General features: G+C 38.3%; 1 protein-coding gene across 6 annotated transcripts in view; it reads left to right on the top strand.

Moving 5' to 3' along the window:
* Positions 1-24,511, top strand: part of SLC10A7 (solute carrier family 10 member 7) — a 156,217-nt gene that overhangs the window by 44,349 nt on the left and 87,357 nt on the right. For all 6 annotated transcript variants that reach the window (XR_010884378.1, XM_067297790.1, XM_067297791.1 and 3 more), the window contains one exon: positions 6,436-6,474. Coding sequence is in view for 5 of the 6 variants with exons in the window: in XM_067297790.1 (XP_067153891.1) it covers positions 6,436-6,474 (39 nt within the window). In the remaining variant the exon portion in view is untranslated. The remainder of the gene's footprint in view (positions 1-6,435; positions 6,475-24,511) is intronic.

Below are 24,511 nucleotides of genomic sequence, written 5' to 3'. Positions count from 1 at the left end.
CTTTTTTATGAGATTTCTTTGGACTCAAATTAAAATTTAGTTATCATCAAAGTCTTTTTTTTTTTTTTTTTTTGTCGCCCCCCCCCCCCCAAAGTACTACTGTTGCAGGGCCTGTCACATATACAACATGTGGGGCCAAATTCATGTGTAAGATGCATATTAAAACTCCTGTTGAATTCAATATGAAGTATATATACATCTCCAGGGGTCCCTATTTGTTTCTCAAAGATTATGCTGAAGTGTTAAAAAGACATGTTCTTTGCCTTTGAGGGGGCAACTGTGCAGTCAGAGATTTTGTTGAGCAGTTAACACTACCTCTTTTATTTTTGCCATGCTGTAGCAGGATTTTTATATGCATTTTAACAGTTATTTAAGAGTCCCCGTATGCTTAGAAAAGAATCTGAATATATGTGCCTTTTTTAAAGCTGCATCATAACTAGGTTATTCCATCAACACAGTAGACTGACTGGGAGCTGCAGTTGGAACAGTATGTAAAAATACAGCTTGTAAAAGATTTCCTTTATTAACTGTCATCATCCGCAGAATATATGTTCAAATAAACGTTGTGTAATAACTAAATTTGAGATTAATAGGCCCCTTAAGAAACAGTGAAGTCATTCAGGATAGTCAGTGAAAAATAGCCTGTAAGACTGTAACATGCACATATTGTCCTGCTTACATGCTCTCTCTGGTGTCATTCCCATTTATCAATGTCGGCAGGCTCTGTTCTCATTAAAACACTCTTGCACAAAAGCAACTTAATTTTCTTAAGAGAAGAGGACACCTGATTCAATTTAGTGCTCAAAACCAGGAACTTGAATATATATTTTTTTCCCCGTCTGAACTCAGATGAATAGTTATGAACAGCAACACAGATTAAACCTTATTAGGTATATTTATATTCTGTTTGCAGGAACAGTACTGTGGCAAATGGCTTTCTACAGAACTGTAACATCTTATTAATGGAAACAGCAGTTAAGACATGAGCTGTAGTAACACTCACTTGAGATTTTATTTTTAAACAGGAGATTGAAGGAGCCCTTTAAAGGGACTCTGCCGACTCATTCAAGCTACTTCTGACGTTTTGTCTTCTTCCTCCACCTTCTTGAGCTACAATGATCCCTTTGGGTTGATAAAATTCCCTTTTCTGTCCTGTTTAGTCAAACCCTTTCCATCACTTCCTTCAGAGTCAGTCTCACTCTCTCTTGCCCCCTTCCCTCCCTGCCTTTTTTTTCTTTTTATTTGTTTCTTCATCAAAAGGAGACATGGGTCTATTAAGTTCTGTGTTAATAACGTGGACATATATAATGTTACACTACCACATTCTGTTCTCTGACCTCTACTGAGCAACCCTGCAGTAGTACTGCCAGAATCCTTGTCTTTCCTTCTCCAAATCTTTCTGCTGTTGTGGGTTTTCTCTCTGCTTCATTGTGCCATGCATTTTAAGTAGGATATTTAACCTTACACTTGGTATATGGGCTGTATCCCCCCATTGCATGTCTGAAAATGGTGACATTTTAACTGCTGGTAATTGCAGGCCTGCACAGCTGTTGCTTTATGTGATGCCCAGGCTGCTTCACTTGGAGGCATTTTGAGGCCTTTCCATTTGATTCTTCTGCACCGGAGGCCCCTGGACGGGCCTCACTGCAGAGGGGTGGCTGAGACCCCGCAGGTCCTAGTGTGCGTGATGCGCTCTCCCCTTACGGAGGCCTGGGGACTGCAGGTCCTCGTGGAGCTCAGGGGTGCTGCACTTAAGAGGGTTGCCTCCCCCGGGGCTGCCAAATGACACTCAAGAATCAAACCTCTTAGTGTTAAAACAGCTATGTTGGCCGAAAAAACCTTTTGCTTTTTCACATGGTCCAAATGTAAAGCTATGAGGTAGTGCTGTTTTGCTGTGACTCTGCAGTAAAAAGAAATGGTAGTTCCAGTTGAGTTGTATATAGCCATTTCATTTGAATCTTGATGATAATGATAAAATGTCATTGTTTTTGTCTATTTAATTGCTCATATGAGCTGCAAGATCACTGACCTAGGACAGAAAAGATATCTATTCACAAACTGAGAGCATCCCTACCTCCCAAGACCCAGAAGCTCCAAATTTTACTCCAAATGTTTCCAGGATATCTTTCCATCTTTTTTAATGCAGTCCTGCTTCATTATTATCAGAAGATATCTAGTGTAATTCCAAGACAATTAAATTTGATACCAAAATAAAAGGAAATGGAACTGACTGCAGAATGTGTTCTGTATTTAATTCTATTGAAACATTAGCTTGCTTGTTTGATTTGCTGCTGAATCAGATGTACTTGAATGCTGCAGGTACTTGCTGCTGCATTTGGATGCACGCCTGTGGGGAAGTGTTTGGCCCTTTGGTTATGATTTTGCCTTTTTCTTCTGTCTTTTTTTTTTTTTTTTTTTTTTTAAACAAAACTTTGATTGTAGCTCTGAGGACTGTCTGTGATCTTTTTGCTATCACCATTACAAATCCTAGCAGTCTTTTCTGTACACATACTCCAGGCAGGATAAGGTAGGACATAAAAAGGGATGAAGCTTTGCAGTAGGCTCAGATATGGGAAGAGAAAACTTATTGCCAAGTACAAAATTAGGTTTTCCTCAGAAATGGGCTAGTTCCTTCTCATTTGTAAGCTTTCCACCCCAGCCAATCCTCCCAGGAAATGCAGAGCAGTGAGAGAATTTCCTCAAGCCTAGTGCCGTACTGAGTTGACTGAAATTGTAGCTGTTTAATATTGAGTAAATTTGTTGTTTAGTGAAGCTAGATCTTATTATTTTAAACTCGAGTGGAGCTATACATGTTCTTCTGTACTAGTCCTGTTAGAGTACTGACAGTGCTTTTGGTCTTTCTCTGTGAGTTGACGTAAACTTGAATAATTGGTCTAAATAGCACAGGTTTCTTATCTCCCCTACTACTTTAAAATGGGGTCTGACCTTGCATTTAAATACATGGCTATGCATTTACCTTGTGAAAAGATCTTACCATTGATTTTAGAGAGAACTGTCCCTGATATTAATAGAAAGTCCAATGTACAGTTTGCAAACACATGCAAATCTGAACTTAGAATTTTATAAGGACATCTAAATGTTTTCATATTTTATTGTTTTATTTAAGGGGACTGCAGGTAGTCTGGTATCTGTTATAGCACAAAAGGAGTAAATATTTAAAAAGTTACACAATAATAGTGACTAATAAATGTTTCAAATAGGAAATTAAGACACTAGCTGTATCATGTGTCAGGGCTAATGTTTGTTTGCACCATTCCTCTAAGGATCTCAAAGTGCTTTTCAAGCAATGAATTAATTTTGACAATGCCCTGTGAGGTGCGTAGGCAATATTATCCCCCTTGATAGAATGGGGTTGGAAGCGCAGAGTGGTTAAATTCTACAGGGTCAAGCTACTGGGTGCGTTTAATTACAAATTGGAACAGTTGATTCAGTTTACTATGTATTTGTTTAATGTTGAATCAGAATCACAAGCATAAGCCCCAGGCTTGTGGGTGTGAGAAAAATTTAGTTCGGAGTCTATTTTGCAGGAAAACAATTTTTAAAGAAGGCTGCAAATATAGTTGGCGACATGTGTAAACCCTCACTCACTAAAGCAAAATCATCTGGGTGAACTTATCTAGTTTCATTTGTGGTCTGCCTGATTTTTTTTTTTTTTTTTCCTTGTAATGAGTGTTTAATCATCTGTTGTGGTCAATTTCTGATATTTTGGAGAAAGGGAAGGGGAAAAAAAAAAAGGCAAACTAATATGCCCCTGACCAATCGTGAATGCTGACTTTTGCACAAGACTGGCTGAATACCTGAAATGTAAATATGTCTGAGATTGTTGTCTTAGTACCTGTTAAGAGCTTGGGAATGGTAAAGCAGAAACCTTCCTCGTGGGTCAGGAAGGAAGGAAGTAAAGAAGCTTGTTTATGGATTGATAATGTCAAGGCAAGAAGAGACCACCAGACACAGCTAGTACCTCTCTTTACCACCTTGCCAGGTACAGAGTTTTTCCAGGAAGGGAAATTACAGAATGATTTAAGTAAAAGATTTCATGTCTGCTGATGACCTTCAAATCAGGACTGGCAGCCACTGGTGTGGCTAAAACTTCAATGCGCGGGGTCCTTCCTAGTATATCAGTTCTTGCCAGCTACTGCTCTGTTCTTTGTGTATTGTTAAAATGACCAGCAAAAAGGTTCAGAGCTGTCTAGCAAGTTGTTTCTCTTGCGTCAATCAATGTGGTCCAGCAGGCTCACCTGCACTGTAAGCAGAGCTTGGCCTGGATCCAGCTGGGATAGGACTGGGTGTTTTAGTGTGAAATGAAGGTAAGTTTAGCATGCTAGAGAGGGAAGAAAGGACTCTCTTTGCCCTCTATCCACTTCATGTGGACTTTACCAACTCCTTTTCCTGAGGAGGGTGAGCGACATGGTTCTTTGTGGTAGACAGAAACGTAGCTGTCACTCTGCACATAAAATCTGTGTGGGAAGGAGGGGACTATTAAGTTTCCTCCCAGCCTTCTGGTGCAGAAGTGGAGCCCAGATGCTTCTTTCTTTCAGATCTAGCAGTTGATTTACACTGTTTTATATAGCAAAGACTGTTTTGCAAGGAAGGACGTCTAAAGTGCTCTTGAAAATGAAAGTATAGATTCTCCTTCATGGACTCGGAGGCAGAAGGTAATACAAGGGGGCTCTCTGCATCTTCATCAGATTGAAGTGAACAAATACATACAGACTGTGTAACAGAATAGCACTTGTCCAACAAATACCAAAGAGATTTGATAAACCTGATTAGTTTTTTTAACATAGTGATAATAGGATCTGGAAGAGGGGCATATTAAAAGATACCTACAAGAACATCTCCTGTATTGAAGTTGATGGTATGCAGTAGGTTTGTGTGCACGGGTGTGATATTCTTCTCTCTTGCCACATGAAAGTATCATCTGTACAGCTTCAAATGCAAGTTAAAAATCCTAATTTAATTCACATTTGTTGAAGAATTGTTTTAAGTAATACTCTCTCTTGCTTTCAGCTGTGATCTCTGGCAAGAGAAGCTGTTTGGACTTGTGCCTCTTTATGTTCAAAAAAGGAATGCTGATGAGGAAGAGGTGTTAAAATATGTTACTGTAGTTTACAACTGTCAACTATAATGTTTTATTTAGCTGTATCTATTCAGATGCTCCCTCCGCAACATGGAGTGCCATATGCCATTGTCCCTGTTAGTAAGCAAGTCAGCAAAGGTTTCCAAGTCTGCATTTGTTTTTGTGTTTGGGCCACCGAGGAGCTGCGGTCCAGTGCCATCTTTTATTGATAGGGCCAGCAGAGGAGGAATCTAATGAAATTATCAAAGCTTTGAATTAATTATGAACTTGAATAAGAAAGCTAAGCTCTCCAGAGCCAAGGATCTCATTACCCATTCACTCTCATTGCATCCTCTTATGGAGCAGAAGGCAGGTTCAGCTACGGCTCCTACCCTGAATTTGGACTTTATTCAAACTTGCTAAACTCACTAGCATCCACTTGTTATTAATCTGTGGCTGAAAATGTCCAGGGTGATTAATTTGACTCTGCTCTAGACCTTCATGTAAACGGTAGATTTCCCTCCCCCCTTTCCTCTTACCTTTGCCTTGTGGCTTTTCATCATCAGACTGGCTGCCAAACAAGAGTTTCTATTCTTTCTTGGTAATTGGGGGAAGCTTTTCAAGGCTCAAGTTTTAACTTCCTGGAATTTAATGAGTTAATGTTAAGAAATAATTCTGCTATCTTATATATCCTGGATGTTTAGGTAAGCACAAAGGCTTTTAAAGTCGTTACCAAAATTGTTTATTTTCTTATTTTAAAAGACTGTGGAGTAAAAAGTAATGATAAGACATTTTTGGCCTCATAATTTTGCTGTTATTTTGTTATTTGTATTTGAAATTTGCTGGTCAAATTACAGAAACTTCTGAATTTGTCAATACTTGTTTATTATGAACAATTAAATTGGTTTGCTTGCCTGATTAATACTTGTTTTAAAAAGCTGTTAAAAGCCTATGAAAATGCACTCTTTTAGTTCATTCAGACTATATTTATTTTAATCAATAGGTCAATATGTAAAAGTGTTCCCAGTGAATTAGAGCAAAATCAGTGAGACCAAGATTCTGTGTGATTCTGGTTCTCGTAGATATTCCTCATAACTTTGCTGGCAAGGATTTTTCTTCTCCCCCTGCTTTTGTCTGCTTCAGCACGTTATTTATGAATTCATAAACTGGAACCTATCAGTCTTCTTAACTTACAGACCACTGGCAATTTTTTAAGCAGCGGCTAACTTTGCTTAGCAGTTGCTGTGTATGCGTGTATTTGGAGGATCTAACAGCTTGTTGGGCCGAGGAACGACATTTTATTCCTTTACTATAGCTGTTTTACCATTGGTGATATTTATCTTTTCTCTCTTCAGGCAGCTGCTATATTTAATTCAGCCTTTGGAAGTTTTTTGGTAAGTAATGTAATATTTATACTAAGTAAGTATTTTAATAATATTGTCATTTTTAACATTGCTATTGTTATATTTGTATTTTTAACATTAATGTTGTTGGAATTGTGTGGTTAAGCTGGTAAAAAAAATTTTTTTTGAATAATCTTTCAGTTTATTTCACCATTTTGTTAAATACAGATACTATTTCTTTTCTTTTTGTTAAATGCTTGAGAAAAATAGTGAATAAACTGTCTCTGATCATGGTAAATTAATAATGTGTAAACACATCTTAATTTTCTCCTTAATGGGTTAACAGAATCTATTATTATGCAGATGTTTCAGACATGGGCATCAATATATTGATTTTTCTAATAAGGCCCATCAAATGCTCATTATTTTCTATCAAGAGGCCATGGATTTTGAAAAGAAAACATGACCCAGCTGATCAGAGAGTAGATGCTAATTTACTCTGTGACATGTCATTTGTTTAGCATATTTCACTGTCAGTGCAGCCACTCTGTCTCCGAGGAACTCACTGAAATAGCTAGAAATGGGGAAACGATCAATCCAGCTGGAAATGTAACTGTTTCTTTAAAAAGCTAAAACAGTGTTTGTGGGTGTGGTCATCTGCAAAGATTCAGAAAACACATCGTGAGGAACACTTAATATTTATGAAGAACGGAAGAATCTTTTTTTTATTGATCTGTTGTTTAGAGAGACATTAATGAATATTAAGTACAAATTAGTTTGCATGTATCCAAACTATTGAGACTGATTCCTTGACTTATTTGCGCAGTTAATAATTGAAGTTGTTCTTTTTAGCTAAAAGTTGTGCGTATTTAAAAGTATGCTTTTCCAATTCCAATCCTGTGTCACCAGAAAGAGGACTAATTTGTGGTCCTCCTGTATGTTTGCAGCCCTCATGTATAAAATGAATGAATGACAAAACAATATACATTAGGAAATTGAAGTCAGAACCACAGGTACAAAATAATTTTACTTTATGCTTATCTATTATGAAAAGTTGGGAGCTCAGGAATGTAAGTACATAAATATATACTGCCAAGAGAGAAAGTTGCATGTTGTTTTGAAGTTATACATTATGGTGCTTCTTTTTTGAGGACATACTTTAAAGTATTCCCCCCTCCCCCCCCTTTTTTAGGAGGTGTTTATAAGTTTTGTGGATATAAATAACTATTCACATGTTAAAAATATCAGTTTCCAAATGCTTGTTCCTGTTTGTCTCTTACAATGTCCTCCTACAATGATTAAAAAGAGTACTTTCTTCCTCAAATTAGGGAATTCCAATGTTAAACTAATTTTTAAGTCTTTGTGTGTGCTTGGTGTTTCCTCTTGTTGCTCTGCGCAAGCTCTAGTTTCGCTGCTGTCCCTAGCTTCCAGTTCAGGAGGTTTCCCTGAATACCCAGAGGCCTCAGTTCAGCTGTCATTAGGAGAACGGCTTTTGACTTCAGATAAGAATGTAGGCCCCAGAGCAACTGACAGCGGTGCTGGGTCCTAGTAAAGCAGCATATAGGTATTTTAATTTCTAGAACCTAATTGAAACTGTTTGACGAAATCACAGTTGAAGAAGCTGAACTTGTTTCCATGTTCATATAATACTACTGACATTAAGACTTTGGTTTCAATCTTAGTTCTGTCATTGGAAAGTTTCATTTATCTAGAATTATCTTGTTTCATACTTTATTGACTTTAGGGGGGTTTTTTTGTTTTTTTTTTTGAATCTTGGAGAGTTAGTGTGATAAACACTCTTAAGAAATTCCCAGGAAAGATTTTTTGAAAAAATAGTAAAGATCAGCTAAAATCAAGGTACAGAACCAGCTGATTTTTTAAAATAAAGTGGCCACTAGTGAGTCACAAATATACAAACATTTTAAAGTCTTACTGCATTAGCACAGTTTGAAATCATGATTGTATAGGGGGAGTATGTATATATGACGTGAAATAAATCACAAATATATTTATTTAAAGCTTTGCTTTTTTAAACTTTTCCAAACATGATGATAACAGGATGAGCCTTGGGACTGAGAATGCAGTGGAGTGATTGTAGGGCAAGGGCTGTAATACACAGCCAGAGTTCAGTCTTTCACCGGCGGCATTGGCCTACATGGCCTCTGAGTGGCTCCTGGTTGTCACTAGCATGTGGTCAGACTCTGGACCTTATTATGTAAGTTTTCCTTGAACAACTGCAGACGCATTAAAAAATAGATACACCTCTTTGAAGTCAAATCTATTCCCCTGTAAAATATGAAAATAATTGGCCTATTTCTGAAAAGATAATGGGAGCTTCTGAATGGTTGATATCTTTGGTAATTAATCAGTTTATATCGGTACCTAACTTACAGGCTTGGCCATATGTGGAGATGCTATTTCCTCTGTCTTTACTTCATAGTGAAGCTAAATAGCATTCACATTTTTCTTATTAGTGTCTGATGTGTTTTCTGTCTGTGCCTCATCCCAGCTGTATTTGTATATCTGTGTACCCAAAAGTGTGTATGTGTCCTGGAGATCATTTGGAAGGATCAGACTATTGGCAAGGCTAGTTTTTTTGTTTTTTTTTTTCCTTCTTATTTCCCTAATCCTGCAAAGTGTAGCACATAGGTGGATTGCTGCACTTGTGTGTAGCCGTGACAAAGCCAGGAGGCCAGTATGTTGTTGTCTGCTTTCAGACTATGCCCTGTGGGGCTAGTGCCTGTGTGTGATAGTGTAAAACAAGCTGATTTAAAAGGGCTGAAAGATGTAGATGTCCTGTGCTTCTATTTTTTTTTTCTTCAAGAACAGGAAATGGTCTTTGAGAAGTTAAAATAAACTGTGAAACAAAATGTTGTCTGTAGGAAAAGTCTCAGCTTAATGTTAGGGTGATACTGAGATGAGCTTACTCAGATGGTAAAGAGTGCATTCTGGTATACAAAATGTAGAACTGCTGAGTATGTCTTGATAGGCAGAAATATTTTTTGTTAAGTAGTTTGAGGTGTTTTCACGGGGAAGGAGACTAAAAAACTATCAACTAAACGTGAAGTAAAATTCCTATTAAACTCTGCCAAAACACATATTCCTGCAAATATGAAGGCAAAAGAATGCGCAGGATGATATTGTACATATTTATACTTAGTTTGATTATGTCCCAGGTCTAATTAAAACATACTGTTTTAAAGAACTAATTGTTACAGAAAACTGTTTTTGTGTAGCTAGACTGGTAATAACTAATGATAGCTGAATTCAATTTACATAAATTTCAGACCAAGAGAATATTTAGAATCATGCCACAGAGGATTGCTCGGAGTTGGATATTTAATATCATTATCTCCTCCCCTTGTTTAAACAGTTTGGTTTACAGTAATTGTGGAACATAGTAAGTGATTTGAGTTTTTCCTCTTAATGGGGCTTTAATAAAATCTGATAACATTTTACTAATACTGGGTGGTTGATTATCAGCAAGGTTGCTACTGTAACACATGCAAATGCATGCTAAGATCTTCTGAGTTCAAAAGCACTGAGGTGGCTGCTTCCACTTGTAGAAGAGGAGCTTTTGCAACTAAAGGCTAAAGAAATGGACTGGGATGTCAAATGTGTCTGCTGAGGTTCTTAACATTGTATGTATTACTGTGCTTCCTGAGCTTTCTGTTGTGCTGCAACAGAAAAATAATACTTGTAAAAGTCTGAAGCACGGAGCAATAGGTGGGGTACTGTAAAACATGCTGTGCTGGTGTTTGTTCAGTTTGTTTACCTGGGTGGCTCAGCTCCGCTGGCTTTAAGATCACTAAGGCATAGCCTGTATTTGAGGACATTCTTGTATGGAAGTGAAGATGCACGCTCATTTGAGAGCTAACTTCGATGCTTTATCATCTGCAGTTGAGCTACAGTGCCATGTACATGGAGGAGGAGAGGACCCAAAACCAAGGAGAGGATGCCTTTACAAAATGCTCTGCGCTGCTAGGCTAGAAACCGTACTGTCTAATCTCTTTCCGCCTCTCATTAATCTCCTTTCCACTTGAGACAGTGGGCTGGAAGCTCAGGAGAGTATCTGGCTTGTGATGTGAGTGAATGTTGTCTGATTCCTTGTCAGCTTGGGTTTATGAATAATAGGTTTGAAAGGAGCAGTCGTCAGCTTCCCCTTGAACAAAGAGCTGTGACCAAAATCTGGAGGTCTGTGGTGAGAGGAAATTAAGAGGAGTAGAGACGATCCAGTGGACTCTGCTCCAGTAACAACTGTGCTCCTGAAAACCAGAGCAAAGGGCAGCCTAAAATGAAAGTGTTAGCTGAGACTTCTTATGACACTATTTTGGATTAGTTTAGCTTTCTGTATTGAAGGATGGAATAAGGCATATGTCTAGGATACATAAGTCAGCCTGAGGGAAGGACCCCATTCCAGGTGCCCATCAGTTCATTAATCTCCTTTGTCCAAATTAAGTATATATTTATGTATGGCTTCGCTGTGTTACCTGGCCATCTCTTTCTAAGGGGACAGAGCTGGTTCTTATTGCTCAAAAACTCAGTTACTTAATTTTTGGAGCAGTCACTTGGCTGATCAAACCAAGGGTAGTGTTTTTATTTAAGTTGCCTTCCAGATGAAAGCTAACTCTAGAAGGTATATAAAAGTTAGCTTCTCACACATACACAAAGCTTTGTTGGTTAATGAAAATGTATGGAATTCTTATCTGCTCTGTTTTAGCAGGCATAATGATTTACACAGCCTGACAGCACCAGTGCAGCAAGTAAATGCATTAGTCATAGTGTCCGTTTTTCTTGCAAATTTGTGACACAGATTTAATTATGGGAATGACCAGGAACTTACAAATCTAATTTTGGTAGGCTGAGCCAACTTTTTATTTTAATAACAATGGATTTTTTAGCAATGATTTCATTACTATTTAAAGAAATTCACCAGTATGAAAATAACCAATTGGCTGAATTTATTTACTGTATTTTGCCTTAATGGATGTTGAATGGTTTAGTTTTATTTTTGTGGTTTTTTATTATTATTTTTATCTTAGTTATTTCTAGGATAAATATTCTTGTCTGGCTTAATTATTTCTAGAACAAACATTGTAAATATTTTTCTGAAATCAGGCAAAGATTTCTGTACCCCTTTGTTCCCTCTTTATTGTGTCTTCGCAGTATGAAAAGGGGCAGAGCAGTCTTCAGGGATTCCCCTTTTACTGTGCTAGCTGTTTATAAGAAAATCTTGCCAAGGAAATCTGTTCACAACAGGTGCTGAATTCTAGATTCAGTCTTATTTAATTTTAAAGCGGAGCTGCTGCTGCTTTTTGCTGTGCCACTGCATTCTTAGAAGTTGTCTCCTTTTCCTCTGTGAAGCAGCACAGCGGTGCTGCTGGACCGTGCTCTCGGGTTGATTCCGGCAGTTCTCGCCACCTGGAGTAAGTTCTTCCTGTTACTCAGCCACTCAGGAAGCCACCTCAGCCTCCAAGGATGGGTTTTTGCATGACGGGAAGGGAAGGGCAGATCTCAGCAGTAGTGATTCTTTGGACAAGCTATTATGTACAAGGCAGGAAAAGTTTGGATTCCTTGGAATTCAAATAATCTTGGGAGCTGCTTATTTTGCCTTACTGTAACTTTCTCATATTTGTGGCTAGTGCTCAGTTCTGTCTTTATCATTAAACATCCTCATTTTGATTTCTGCTAGCTTGATCTGCAATCTCAATGCCAGTTTGAGCATCATCAGCTGTGTCCACATCTGCCAAGTCATGTTTTAAAGTGTGTAGGCCTTTATGCTTACTGCATATTTGTGCTTTCAGTTTGCAGCATGCCTGGTTTAATCCTGAAGTTTGACTTAGCATCTGCTGTTTTGTTACAAGAAGTGCAGAGTAACAGAGCTTACTGTGGTAGAGACCTGTTAATGCAGGCTTGAGAAAAGAGCCCGTGATACATGATTACTGTGAGTGTTTGCTAACCATGCACGCCAGTACCAGTATACATCCTCTCCCTCTCCGACAAAATGGGTGTCAGTTAAAAACAGATGCAGAATTATTTTCTTAAAAAAAAAAAAAAAAAAGCTTGTCTATGAGCAATGCTGAACTCCTTTAAAATAAAAATAGAGTAAGTATACAGATAAGATGATGAGAAAGTGAAGAAGAAACTGAGAGCTTGCTCCCAAGAAACTGAGAAAAATCATATAGGGGAATAGCTGCAAATCTGAGCATTCATGCCTAGATTATGTGTGGACTATTTGATGACAGAATTGATTTGAAAAGACCGGCGACATCAGTAGGGATTTACGCAGCTGGCCAGCCCAGAGTGAGAACCAGTTAACCAAAAGCAGTGCTGTTATTTGTTATCTCTGAAAAGTTATGGGGAACAAGTAACTAAGAAGGAAGAAAATGTGTTCTTAAGCTTTCAAAAAAAGCTACCAAAGAGTATCCTCTAGAAGGCCAGTGATTAGTCCTGGTATTTTTTTTTCAACTATTAAGAAGAAAATACATTGAAATCTACAAAATAATAATAAAAAACCCTACTAAGTGTCAAATGTTTATACATGTTTACAAATGACATGAACTCAGTGCTTTTTCAGTTTTCCCCTTAGCTTTTGGTACTGAGCGATTATTTAATTCACTTCCCTTTGTCTTATGGGACTCAGGCAACCAGTTCTAAAAAACAGTATTTAAACGTAGCAAGAAATGGAGCATTAAATGTATCTCTTTGTATTCTCCGTGCAGCCTAAAAGTAATTATCGTTTTAGAGAGAAATTCATTTGGGTGTTGTTTTTTCCACTCTATGATATGGTAACTAACAGTAGGCAGGATTTTTTCCCTGCACCTACTTTTTTTTGGTCAGCAACCCCATCTAGTGCTCTTGCTTGGTGTGGTACTCAGTGACCGTTTTATGCGAGAGTACATTGAATTCCCACCTCTCTCATCTTTGCTGGTTTCATGGATAAACAGGTTCTCGGGGAAAGAAATAGCTGAGGATGTGTGTGCAGTAGCATTTCTTGAGTTAGTAAAAGTAGAAGTTGCTGGAGAAACTTTAGAGGCAGAATTCAACATGTTTGTTGCAAATCAGAAGGATAGCCTGAGAGTTCAAGCTGCTTTGTTCTTCTAATTCAATTACCATTCATAGATTGCAATGAAGAAGGAGTGAAATTTCAGCAGCTAAAACCGGACATTCAGAGTACCTTAAATGTTATGTTCTGGTGTACTTCTGGTCACGTACTGTGTGGAAACTGGAGGTGAAAGTGCCCTCAGTCTGACTGTGGTACAGTCGTCTCTCTTGTCAATGGAAATTGAATGCTGGAAACATACAAAAATTGAAAAGTCAATTGCATTAGGATGGAATTTGTGTGCAGATCGTAATGTTGGAAAGGTCCTGTTACTAGTTTGTGGTGTTTTCTTGTCTTCTGTTTTGTAAGGGGTTCTTGTCTTTTTTTCTCCAAGACAAATAAAGTCAGGAAGAAGAGACAGTAAAATTAACAGGAAGGAATATCAGTAATTTTCTTAGAAATTAAAATGTCCAACTTCTAGTTAAATCACTGAAATTTGTATCATGGAACCATGTCACATCACTTAAAATCAGTTTTAAAAAACGTTCACATTGAAAAGCAGCCCTGGGAGATTTCCAACGGATATTTGGAGAAATATTTGCTTGTTTTGTTTAAGCAGGTGAAAATTTACACTCCAAAATTTTGAACTGTTTCTTTGTAAAACAAGAGACTAAATTCTCACAAATATTTGGTTGCATCTGTGGAAACCAAATGTTTGATTTTATTGGTTCTTTACACTAGTTGGTGTATGGAGGAGAAGTTGAGAAGGGAGACAGTATGACAATTTGCTTTTTATTTTATCCTTTCTGTAGCGTGTTATAGTACTAGAAGATGATCTGTGTTCCTCTAGGGCCGTGGTTGTGTACAAACATGTAATCATTTGGGCTGATTCAAAGGTAAATGTTCCCCGCAGAAAGATTTGGAAATTGTCAAAATATATAATTTTCCCCCTCCCTTAAAAAAAAAAAAAATCATCAAGAGGAAATGAAAATGTTTTTGGAATCGATTGTTAACGTTCTCCCAAAGTTTTAGCTTCTGTTTGAAATGGAGCAATGATCTTTCCTCTCCCTTGCTGCTTTTCATCTCTTGCACGAGAAAAGGGGGGAGTGGAAATGGAGAGAACTCACCCCTATAATTTGGAGCAGAAATGTTTAAACATCTGTGTTCTCCTACTTCAGCAGCACTTTCGACTGGTGACACTGCAGGAAGGATCTGTTTCAGCTCATACCTGTTTTTGATCTAAAATACAATCTGGTATTTTGAGGAGTCACCTACACGGATGCACTAGAGCATACTGGAGCATGGAGCTCTTCCTCCTTCTGCATCTACCAGATGTGGCTTCAGCAGCTAGCAAGGGTTATATCTTAGAAAGCAGTATGCATGTTTCATGACATCCCCCTACAAATACCAGTACTAATGCTGAATTGTTGTATGCTAACCTTCTTTTATCTTAAGTTGACTCTTGGGGGAGGGGGGACATTTATTAAGCTTCTTTGATGTTGCCATGGAATAGTCTAAAGCTCTGCCTGGATTTGGATGTTTTTATTTCTGTTGTTCATTTTGAACAGTGCCTGCTCAAAAATCGGCAGTCCCCAGATTGTCAGTCCCCAGTCTCTTGGGGTAAAGAGAAGAGGGACATCATTGTTACTATAAGGTGGCTGACTGCAAGCCGTTTACCTTGCTGTCAAGGTGACAAATACCGTCTGAGTGGAAATGCTGCAAGTTAGATCAAAAGCTTTAACCAAACTAGCAGGGAAGGCATGGCTATCATAAAACTTGAACTTCCTTTGGAAATTTGTATTTATTATTGCGACCTTTTATTTTTGAAGGGCTATGCTTGTGCTGTTGCTGAAAGGCTGCTTTCATTATTATTTTTCCTTAGGTCTTCACAGTTTCAAAACAATCTGCAGCTTTCATCCTTAATGGCACATGCTTGGAAATATGAATTATTGTGAAGGAGGGGGAGAAATACCTTCATTAATGGTCTGTCATTACTCAGCTTCTTTTAACACTGTTAATCAACCACTGATGGTGACTTCTAGGCCATCAATGGCCTAGAAGAGTTTTTTGTTTGGACTTTTTATATAAAATACTGTCCTGGAGATTGTTCCTTCACCCGTCTTGAGACTCAGGCTTATTCATACAGTTTTTCACCTTTCTGGAATGAGATGTGAGCAAATTCAACTCCTTTGCACCTCCCTGAATCCTCTTTCCTACTCCTTCATTCCACTTTCCTCCCCACCGCACCCCCCAAAAAATTACTCTCCTAAAACAAAACAATAAGTAAGTTGTTCATCTGTTGCTTCTACTTTTTAAAAAGATTGTAACACATAGTTCCTCCTCTAAAAATTTTTCTAAAGGTACCTTCTTGGTCAACTCCAGTGGAATGTCTTGTTGCAGGAATGGTTACATCGTGTTCTTTCCCTGTTGTTGGATGGAAAGTCAGACTAGTTGATCTTCTGACTTTATCTATGAAAAATTGATTGTCATACAAAATAGGGTCTCACTGAAAGCACAGTATGTGAGCTCTGACAGGGTTAAGCATTTGACAGGACTATTTTATTTCCCAATAAAAATAATACTTTATTAGTATCTAAATGTGGTACCCATGGCATGTCAAATAGAAATTATTTTATACCTTAATATATGAAGATGGAGTATTGTTCCTTTATTAATAAACTGTGCTTCACAGAGTCTTTTATTTTTTCAACCAATATCTTGAAAGCTCAACAATGAACACTTTCACTGGATGTCTTTATCTTCCTAGCGTTTAACTTGGCAGAGGCCGTGCATCCATGGATGACTGGGAATAGCTTTTATGCCCAGCATAAGCCCACTGAATGAAAGCTGCATGTGGTATCACCCCCACTGCTTATTCTTAATATATCACTTTGCACTGTGGTGTGATAACAGGTGCTAGCATTGATGCCCTTCTTGAGCAGTAAAAGTCATTCTAGCTTCTTTCTTCTGTCTCCCAGTGCATGTGAGCGGCATGTGCTAGTGGCCTGAAAATGCACACCCTGTCGTGCCTCATTGCTTAATTGTGGTGTAGTTTACTTCCCACGTTTTTACTTGTGTATGGAAAATTAATGTTAACTACTTGAAGGAGAAATGTATTACATAGGATTAGATAACATGAATAATGTGAAAAACAGAGTTTTTTAAAAAACCCAAACCTTTTAATAAAATGGAATGTCAAATATATGAGCGTGTCTTTCAAGAAATGATCAAAAAACATGTGAAAAGTTTCATATCCTTTTTAAAGTCAAATAATTATCCCCCATCATATAATTTTTTGTTAGATGGACAGTATGAAGATGAAAGAAGATTTTATAGATAACATTGCACTTCACAGCTGACTGAAGCAGGTGTTAGAAATGCAGATGAAGTGTGCCGACTAAAGACTATATAAATCTGAAGTGAAAATGCCAATGGTCTGCTTGCAGTGCCCTGCACGTGTGAAGTTTCAGATAGTTAAATTATTAATTTTATTATGTGAGACAGTTCAGCAGTTAGGGAAAAAGTGCCTTTTGTATTTAAGATTTTTTTACTTGTAATCTCTTTAACAGTACTTGATGAGGGAGTATATAATGCAGCTAGATACATGCATAGTGTACATTTATTTGCAGGTTATGTGTTTTACAGGAACTTGTGCTGCAAACACAATTGTGCGTAAATACAATTTCTATAAATGAAGGAGGCTGAATGTTAGTAGTGTTGCTGCACAATGCTACAGACACTGGGAAATTTAGTTGGGGCCGATCCTTTTTAACACTTCAGTGAAAGTGGTAGAAGATGTTAATTTACATATTTCTTTACTGGATGTTGTAGGCTTGGTGTGGACATTATGCCTCATGATATGTAGGTGTGGGAGTGAAATTTCGCCTGGTGCCTTATTGATGTGGGTGGTATAAAGCTGCTTGTTGTTAGGGTTTTATCAGAAGAGCATAGGGAGATGGGTGAGTGTGTTTGCTTCTCTTCCAGCAACTCAGGAACCTGCTAATAGACTGTATTGGGCTGTAAATTTAATTTTGTCATGACCTATCAGGTGCCTGGGGCCAGTAATCAATCTGTAGAAGGTCTAAATCTCTGGTCATTTAGAATTGGAAGTGGCTTGGGAGACAGGATCTCTTGAAATGAGGAACAGGACTGAGGCCCTGCTCAGCATGAGGGACAGTCCATTTTCTTCTCGCCCTTAACTGTCCTATGATAAGAGTGTGGTAGGATTCCAGCAGTAGTCTAAGATCCAGCTAATGGGGGAGAAGACAACAGGGACTCGGAGCAGTCCTCCATCACCTAGAATGACTGCAAGAAAAGGATAGCTTTTCAGGATTCTTTTGTTAGTAGATAGTTCCTGGGTCTGCTACTCTGCTACTTACCAAATTACATTGTACGGTTTTTGGTTTTGTTTTAAATACACAATATTTTTTCATCCGTCTGCTCATGGGGTCTGGTAGTTGCATTGGCAGCAGTTCCACGCTGACTGGAGGAGTTTGTCCATAGTCTAAAAATATTGTGTATATGGTTGAGGAAATTTGGTTGTAATGGAGGTTATTTCATGTAGATGTTGAGCTTTCTTTGATGGGGTAAAAATAAAGAATAAAGTAAATAAAGAGCTAGTGTGTTCTCCATGCCATTGCCATTTAAGTTTTCGTCTCACTTCCTTCATCTGGGTGCAGGCACTGAATAAGAATGGTAGAGGATAAAGTCTGAAGTGCCCTGCTTGCAAAGACGCAGGTAGCTGTAGTAATCCTCTGAAATAAGTCAAAGGAAGGTCAGGAAAATAAGAACTGTCTGTGGGTCATAACCTACTGGAAAATTATATTGGAAAGGGTGACCAGGGAAACCATCTTTGCTGACTTACTCAAATTCTCATGGTTAATAGTAAGAGACGAAGTAAGGATTTCCACTTAGTTTTCTATGACGGTGTTTACCCTTGCATTGGTAATATTTTGGTATGTTTAAAAACGTTGAGAATTGCATTGCTTAAAGAATAGATTGAATAAAAGTTTGACAAAAATGACATCCAGACTCCAGATGCATACACACATGTTGACTGTATGTCTAGTACAGTGATGCTGAGAAAGGTGACTGAACTTCTTTGATTTTCCTAACCTCAAGTCGTTGCAAGCCAGGGAGCGGTAGATGCTATCTAGGTGGTCTCATTTCTGCTGGAACTCTTCATAAGTAGGTGGCTGAGATTTGGGTTTTGTCATTCTATCAACACTAGCCACTAGCTGTAAACATTCATGAAAGATGTGGTTATGCAAAGCTCAAACCTGTAGATAAATAAATAAAAGGGGCAGCCACTAATCCTCTCCACATCTTAGGAGCATGTTTTTGGGGCACGCTGTACTCTGTGTGATAGGATAGATACAGCCAGGCTAAATCAGGACCTGTTCTTGCCTGGTCCCCTCTACCACGCTGCTGGGCTCTCCCAGCACCTTTGTCATCTGTTTTTTCTTGGAGAGAAAACATTGCCCCTCTAGTAATTGGTAGACTGACTGGAGGCCGTGTCATCTGTAGCTGCCTACCCTGGGCTGCCCAAAAGCATGTCTAGCTTTGGGCTAATTATGGCTTGTCATTTTGTAAAAATAAGCAGTGTGACTTAGCAATAAAGCCACTTCCTCTAGAATTACCTAAATTTATCTTGCAAGCCTACATGGAACTACTCAAACACCCCAACTGCTCCCTTTGAAAGTCAGGTGCAGGCAGGCATTCTGCTCCTTCCTGGGAAGGTTATGTCCACATGCCTAAGCTTAAAAACTGTTGAACTTAATTTTGCCTATCACACAAAAATAAAACCTCTATAGTATAACCCAACTTCTAAAATACATTTTGCTTTTGTTTGGACTAGGTATTAATTATTGTTTCTGCCAGTGAAAACTGCAATTCCTTCAAAAACCCGCATGATATCATGTGATAGAAATGCTATTTTATTTCAACTTTTACAAAATAAAATGCACTTAAACATTTTGTATTTTAAAACTGTATTTCAACATTCTGACTTTAAAAGGGTCATACACAATATAAGATAATGCGCTGTTATTTCTGGTAAGGCAAACAGCAGCAACCAATACAGCCATGACTGCCAACATCTGCCTGGATTTCTCTCTTTCTCTCCTCCACTTGGCTGTCACCACAGAGCCTTTCTAGGGCAGGTAACAATGTACTCTGCCCTCCTTAGGTGAAACTGTAGCACCAATGCTTCCGCTGCGTTATAGGGGCAGATATCCAAATATCTGTCCACTGTTCCCTGGGAGATAGGCAACATGTAGCTAGCAAACTAGTCATTTGAAATTTGAAGAGATTATAACTGCTTATAGATGTTTTGCGTATGTCTACTTTATTTTTTTCATAGGAAGAATAAATAAATCCCAGACATTCATTCATTTTCATTGTTTTACATACACCTCTTCCTGCAGACACCTAGACTTACAGTTTATTTCTCTCTCATTTCTGCTAACTGGTGCTTAGAGACATGCATTTTTGTTCTTCCAGTGCCAGTCATTGAATCTTTCTCTGTGCTACAGAAGTGAGTTCCTGACAGTGGTTGGAGAGTTGTACGAAGTCATACAAAGTCCTCAGAAAGATCACTTGGTGCATTCATAATTCAGATAACACACTGCAATAGAGCAGTCAACAAAATACTGATGCAACTCTTACCTTTTTTTTTAATGTTAATTTATATATAGCATTTTCCATAAGATTTTTTTTGCTCATTGACTCTCAGAAACAGTTTCTATCCATGTTTCATTCTTGTTTTGCAGGCCAATTAAAGGAATCAGAGCAAAAATGCAGAGACAATTCATTTTATAGATTGTGTTGCTTCCCTGGCAAGGAATTGTTATGTGAACTCATGTATAAAATGTATTTATTACTATTGCTTTCTCTCTTTTTAGTAGATAGTTAAAAGACAAACTAAGAATACTGCTGTAACACAAGCAGCTTACAAAATAATAAAATGTAGATGAAGCTTAGTATTTATAGATTACTGCCTTCTTGCTTAGTCTGCTCACTCAGTTAATAAAATACAAGCATGGTTTTGTTGCTCTTTTTTATTTTTATTCCCTCCCCTTCTAATTAGAGCGTGGGCCTCCCAGCAGAATGGGCCCTGGTGCCTGGGACCCCAGGTATTTTGTCCTTCAGTTCCAAAATCTCGTCAGTTGGTTTATGTATTCAAGTCAGACAACTAAAATACACTTTTATCATTAGTACCTCATTTTGTTTAGTCCCCAAAGTAAAGTGCTAATGGGGCTTGTCCTCCCCCCATTCATAAAGGTCTGTCAAAATGGGATACATCACTCTGAAGATGTTTAGAAAAATAACTTATCAGAGTCCTACTGCCTCAAGCTGTGGCATGTTTATTGCACCATAAATGCTTGCAAAGCATTATGTTGGCTTCTTTTTCATTTTTCAGTCTGATCTCTTTTAACTCTCCAAATTAAAATTGTTATGCTAATTCAGACAGCAGCACAGTTATAGTGCTGACTGAACTTGTATTAACATTTCAAACCCGTGTTATAAAAAAAAATATGGAAAATTGTATCATCTGTAATATATGGAAAGTGGTGTAGTTTGTTTTATTTGCTGTTGAAATTATTTTCACATTCCTTAAAACCTCTACCGCCTTTCCCCAATAATTATTGTGCTTGCTTGTAGGAACAGAAAAGGCCATAGTTTATCACAGACAGAAAACCACTACAGTCTTATGATAAATCTGTTTCATAAATCTGTTCAAGCAGCCTAAATTAGTGTGATCTGGATTAAGACTTCTAGGCATATGTTTTGCACGAGCGGTAGTCACTGCCTCTGCCCGTAGACTGTCCAGATAAATGGTGTATATAGTTGGCGCGTGGATTTCGTAAAGCCTTGCCAGAGTAGGAACAAGGAGTTTCTTCCTCCCGGAGAACTAGCACAAGGGAGCTCCAGCTGGCCTCTGAGCTCAGTCAGGCACCGACGTGTCTGAGCAGGCAAAGTGGAGGTTTGCACTGGAGAAGCGTTTGGGGCAGGAGGACCATGGGCAGCGGTAGGTCCCAGTTAGGATGTATTGGAGGAGCGGGAGGGCAAGGGGCTGGCAGCCCTCGGAGCAGGAGTGCTCAGGCAGTGGTGGCTTCAGGGCAGAAGGGAGGAAGAACGGCGGCCTCTGCGTCAGGGTGGGCTGGGCATACCCTGAGGCATCCCTGTCTGGGAGCTCCTGTTATTTCGGGAGGAGGGTGCAAGCACCACAGCTGTCCCTCCTGCTCCCTCTGCACAAGGCTGCCACGTGTCATCTGTCTAGGGTTGTTTGCCCTCCTGCACTTCCTGCTTTCCAGCAGAAATACAGGAGCCTGTGCCCAGGTGATCCTTTGAGAGCTAACACTAACCTAACATGTTTAAGCTGCGACAGGAGCATAGCACTTCAGGGTGCTAACATTGAGTAGGAGCTGCTACTTGAATTAGATTTTCCAAGCTGATTCTGTTACACATATCTCAATAGAAAAATAATTGTTTTATGACATTACATGATAAAATTCTTCAACTGAACGTGTAGGGACTTTTTATTGCTAATCAGGCAATAATCTTGCAAAGCCTTTGGACACTATCCTTCAGTTTGTATATGGATTACTTTAAATCATGGTGAAAAGCTAATCAGCTGAAGAGCTGCGATGCTGAGCCATGTCTTGTGCTGTTAGTTAAGACTCTCTTTCAGATCACTTATAAGTTCATTGACTGAATTGTTTTTAAAATGGAGATTTAGCAAATTAGATATTTTGAGGCACTTTCCTGGGATTGTAAGTACTGCAGTAGCTCCTTCAGTGCATAAACTTTGTAGCAGAGCATCAGTTCTTCTGCCACTCAGGAACTGTGATGCACGCTGAATCACGGCATCAGGGAGGTGGGTGGTTTAAAAGCATGCGGACAGAACTGTTTTTTTCTGAAATTATGTTGTAAGAATTAGGGCTTGCTTTTAAAAGATGATTTTTTCTGCCTAATTGTTCTTCACTCCATTTGAGCGAGCATACTTCCATGCAGGAACAAGAGTATAAAAGATGGTTAGGTTAAATTAGAACACAAATACTATTGTTCCAGCATAAAAGTGTCCATATTTGAAGTTACTCTAGATTAGCTGTTGATCAAATGCCTGAATTTAATTGATGTTACACTAACAAGACAAGTATCTCAAAAGATTCTATGCTTTCTGTGCTTACCACTGGCATGTGCAAAAAGGGGATTTTGCACTGAGATCTAGTGATTATGCACATAACTGACTGCTCTACATGCAGAACTGTTAGAATTGCCTTTATACATATAAATATTTGAGTCAAACAAGTAGCTTTATCTGCTTAGGCTGTAATCTCATGCCGTATCTGTGCTTACAGTAGCATCTTGCATAGATGGCACTACTATCAGCCAGCTGGATTGCTGACTCCCCATCCCACTTTATGATGTGTTCATGAACACCAGTGTACGTGAATAAATGATAGAGATGGGGAGAGAAGAAACCTTTTCAGTATAATTCTCATGACAGTATCTTTTTAGAGCCTGGGATTTTTATTAGAAATACTCAGAGGTTTTATTGTGTAAATTACAGAAAAACATTTCTGAAGTCCTTCGGAAAGAACCATTCTTTTCCTCTGCATCATGATAAATGTAGCAATTGTGTGTGTATACTAGAATAGATCATATTGAACATCCCCTGAGCTCCATTTGCAGACAAGTCCTATCTCCACCGTGACAAAATTCCCATAAGAGTTTAAATTATTAATGCCCTGGAATCTGCGGGGTTCAGCAGATATGTTCAGCATTATTGATGGCAAACTTTATCCCTTTTATTTCTAAGACACATAATGAAATAGGGAGTCCCTCAAATAACTGCATTTTGTGTTTAGGCTAATTTTATAGAGGCCAGTGGGCTTTCCCTTAATATGTGTAAATACAATTTTTCTCTTTTACAGCAGATTGTATGGTAGATGGGAACAAGACTGATTTGGCACTAATTTATGAATCCTTCCAGCATTCTCTGTATGCTGCACCCTGTGAGGGCAAGATGCTCTAATTACACTTACTCTATATAATGAGAGCTTTTAATGACAATTACTGATTGTAGTTACGGATGTTTAGGGACCTTTTTTCTAGCTTAAGAAGATGTATTGACTTTCACAAGAGAAGACTTTATCTTCACTTTAGGCAATATCTCCCCCCCATCCCCCAGCCGTCACAACTGATGGGCTGATTGGGAAACTGCTAAAATGTAGCCACAGAGAATTATTGTTCAGTTAATTTAAGTTTTAGAGGCATCATTTTTCTCTGTTTTTTATTTCTGAAATCAAATCTGCTTATTCACACATTCTCTTTCATAGCAATTTAATATTTAGAGTGATATTATACAAGTTGCATTTGTTTTATATAACAAGATAAAACCCCACTTCACATTGAATGTGTCACTGCCATGTTAAGCAAAAACATTGGCAAAAGCTTCATTTTTCTCTTAATGTGCTGATATAAATGATATTTTAGTATGAGGCTGCCAATTTTAAAGAGGATTAGGTTTAATCTTTGTTCCAGTTTTTCAGTTAGATTAATTATAGTGGAAAACAGTGAGTCTCCTTCCAATCCCAGATTGCAAAATGCCTTACATAGGTCCTGCTCACCTTTTTTCTTTTTTCTTTTTCCTTTTTTTTTGGTAAGTCTGTGAGTGTACTTCTCATTGACTGTTATCTTTAAACATAAATACAGATTTGAACAGCTTCCAGTTTAGCTGTCACTTGAGAAAGTGAGCTGTGAATAATTGAAAGATCTGCTTGACCGTTATGAGGAAGAAGGGACGGCTGAAAATATATTTTCCTTTCATTTTCATTTACTAATTTGGGGGGGGTTAAATTTTTTTTCTTTGCTTTGGTTCCTGCTGCTGACAGTCTTGCACTGATAGAGAAAGTGTAGCCTTTTTGTAACTCCAGGGAAGCAAAAGAAGAAATTGAGAATTTCCCATCCTTCTCAGCACTATTTGTGGCTGTTCATTCCCACACATCCCCAGTAGCTTGCCATGCCTTCTGCTGTGCTAAC

The sequence above is a fragment of the Apteryx mantelli genome, chromosome 5 (assembly GCF_036417845.1).
Source record: "Apteryx mantelli isolate bAptMan1 chromosome 5, bAptMan1.hap1, whole genome shotgun sequence".
NCBI classification, from domain to species: Eukaryota; Metazoa; Chordata; class Aves; order Apterygiformes; family Apterygidae; genus Apteryx; species Apteryx mantelli.
The sequence above is the reverse complement of the archived record's forward strand: the minus strand, read 5'-3'. Positions and strand labels throughout refer to the sequence as shown.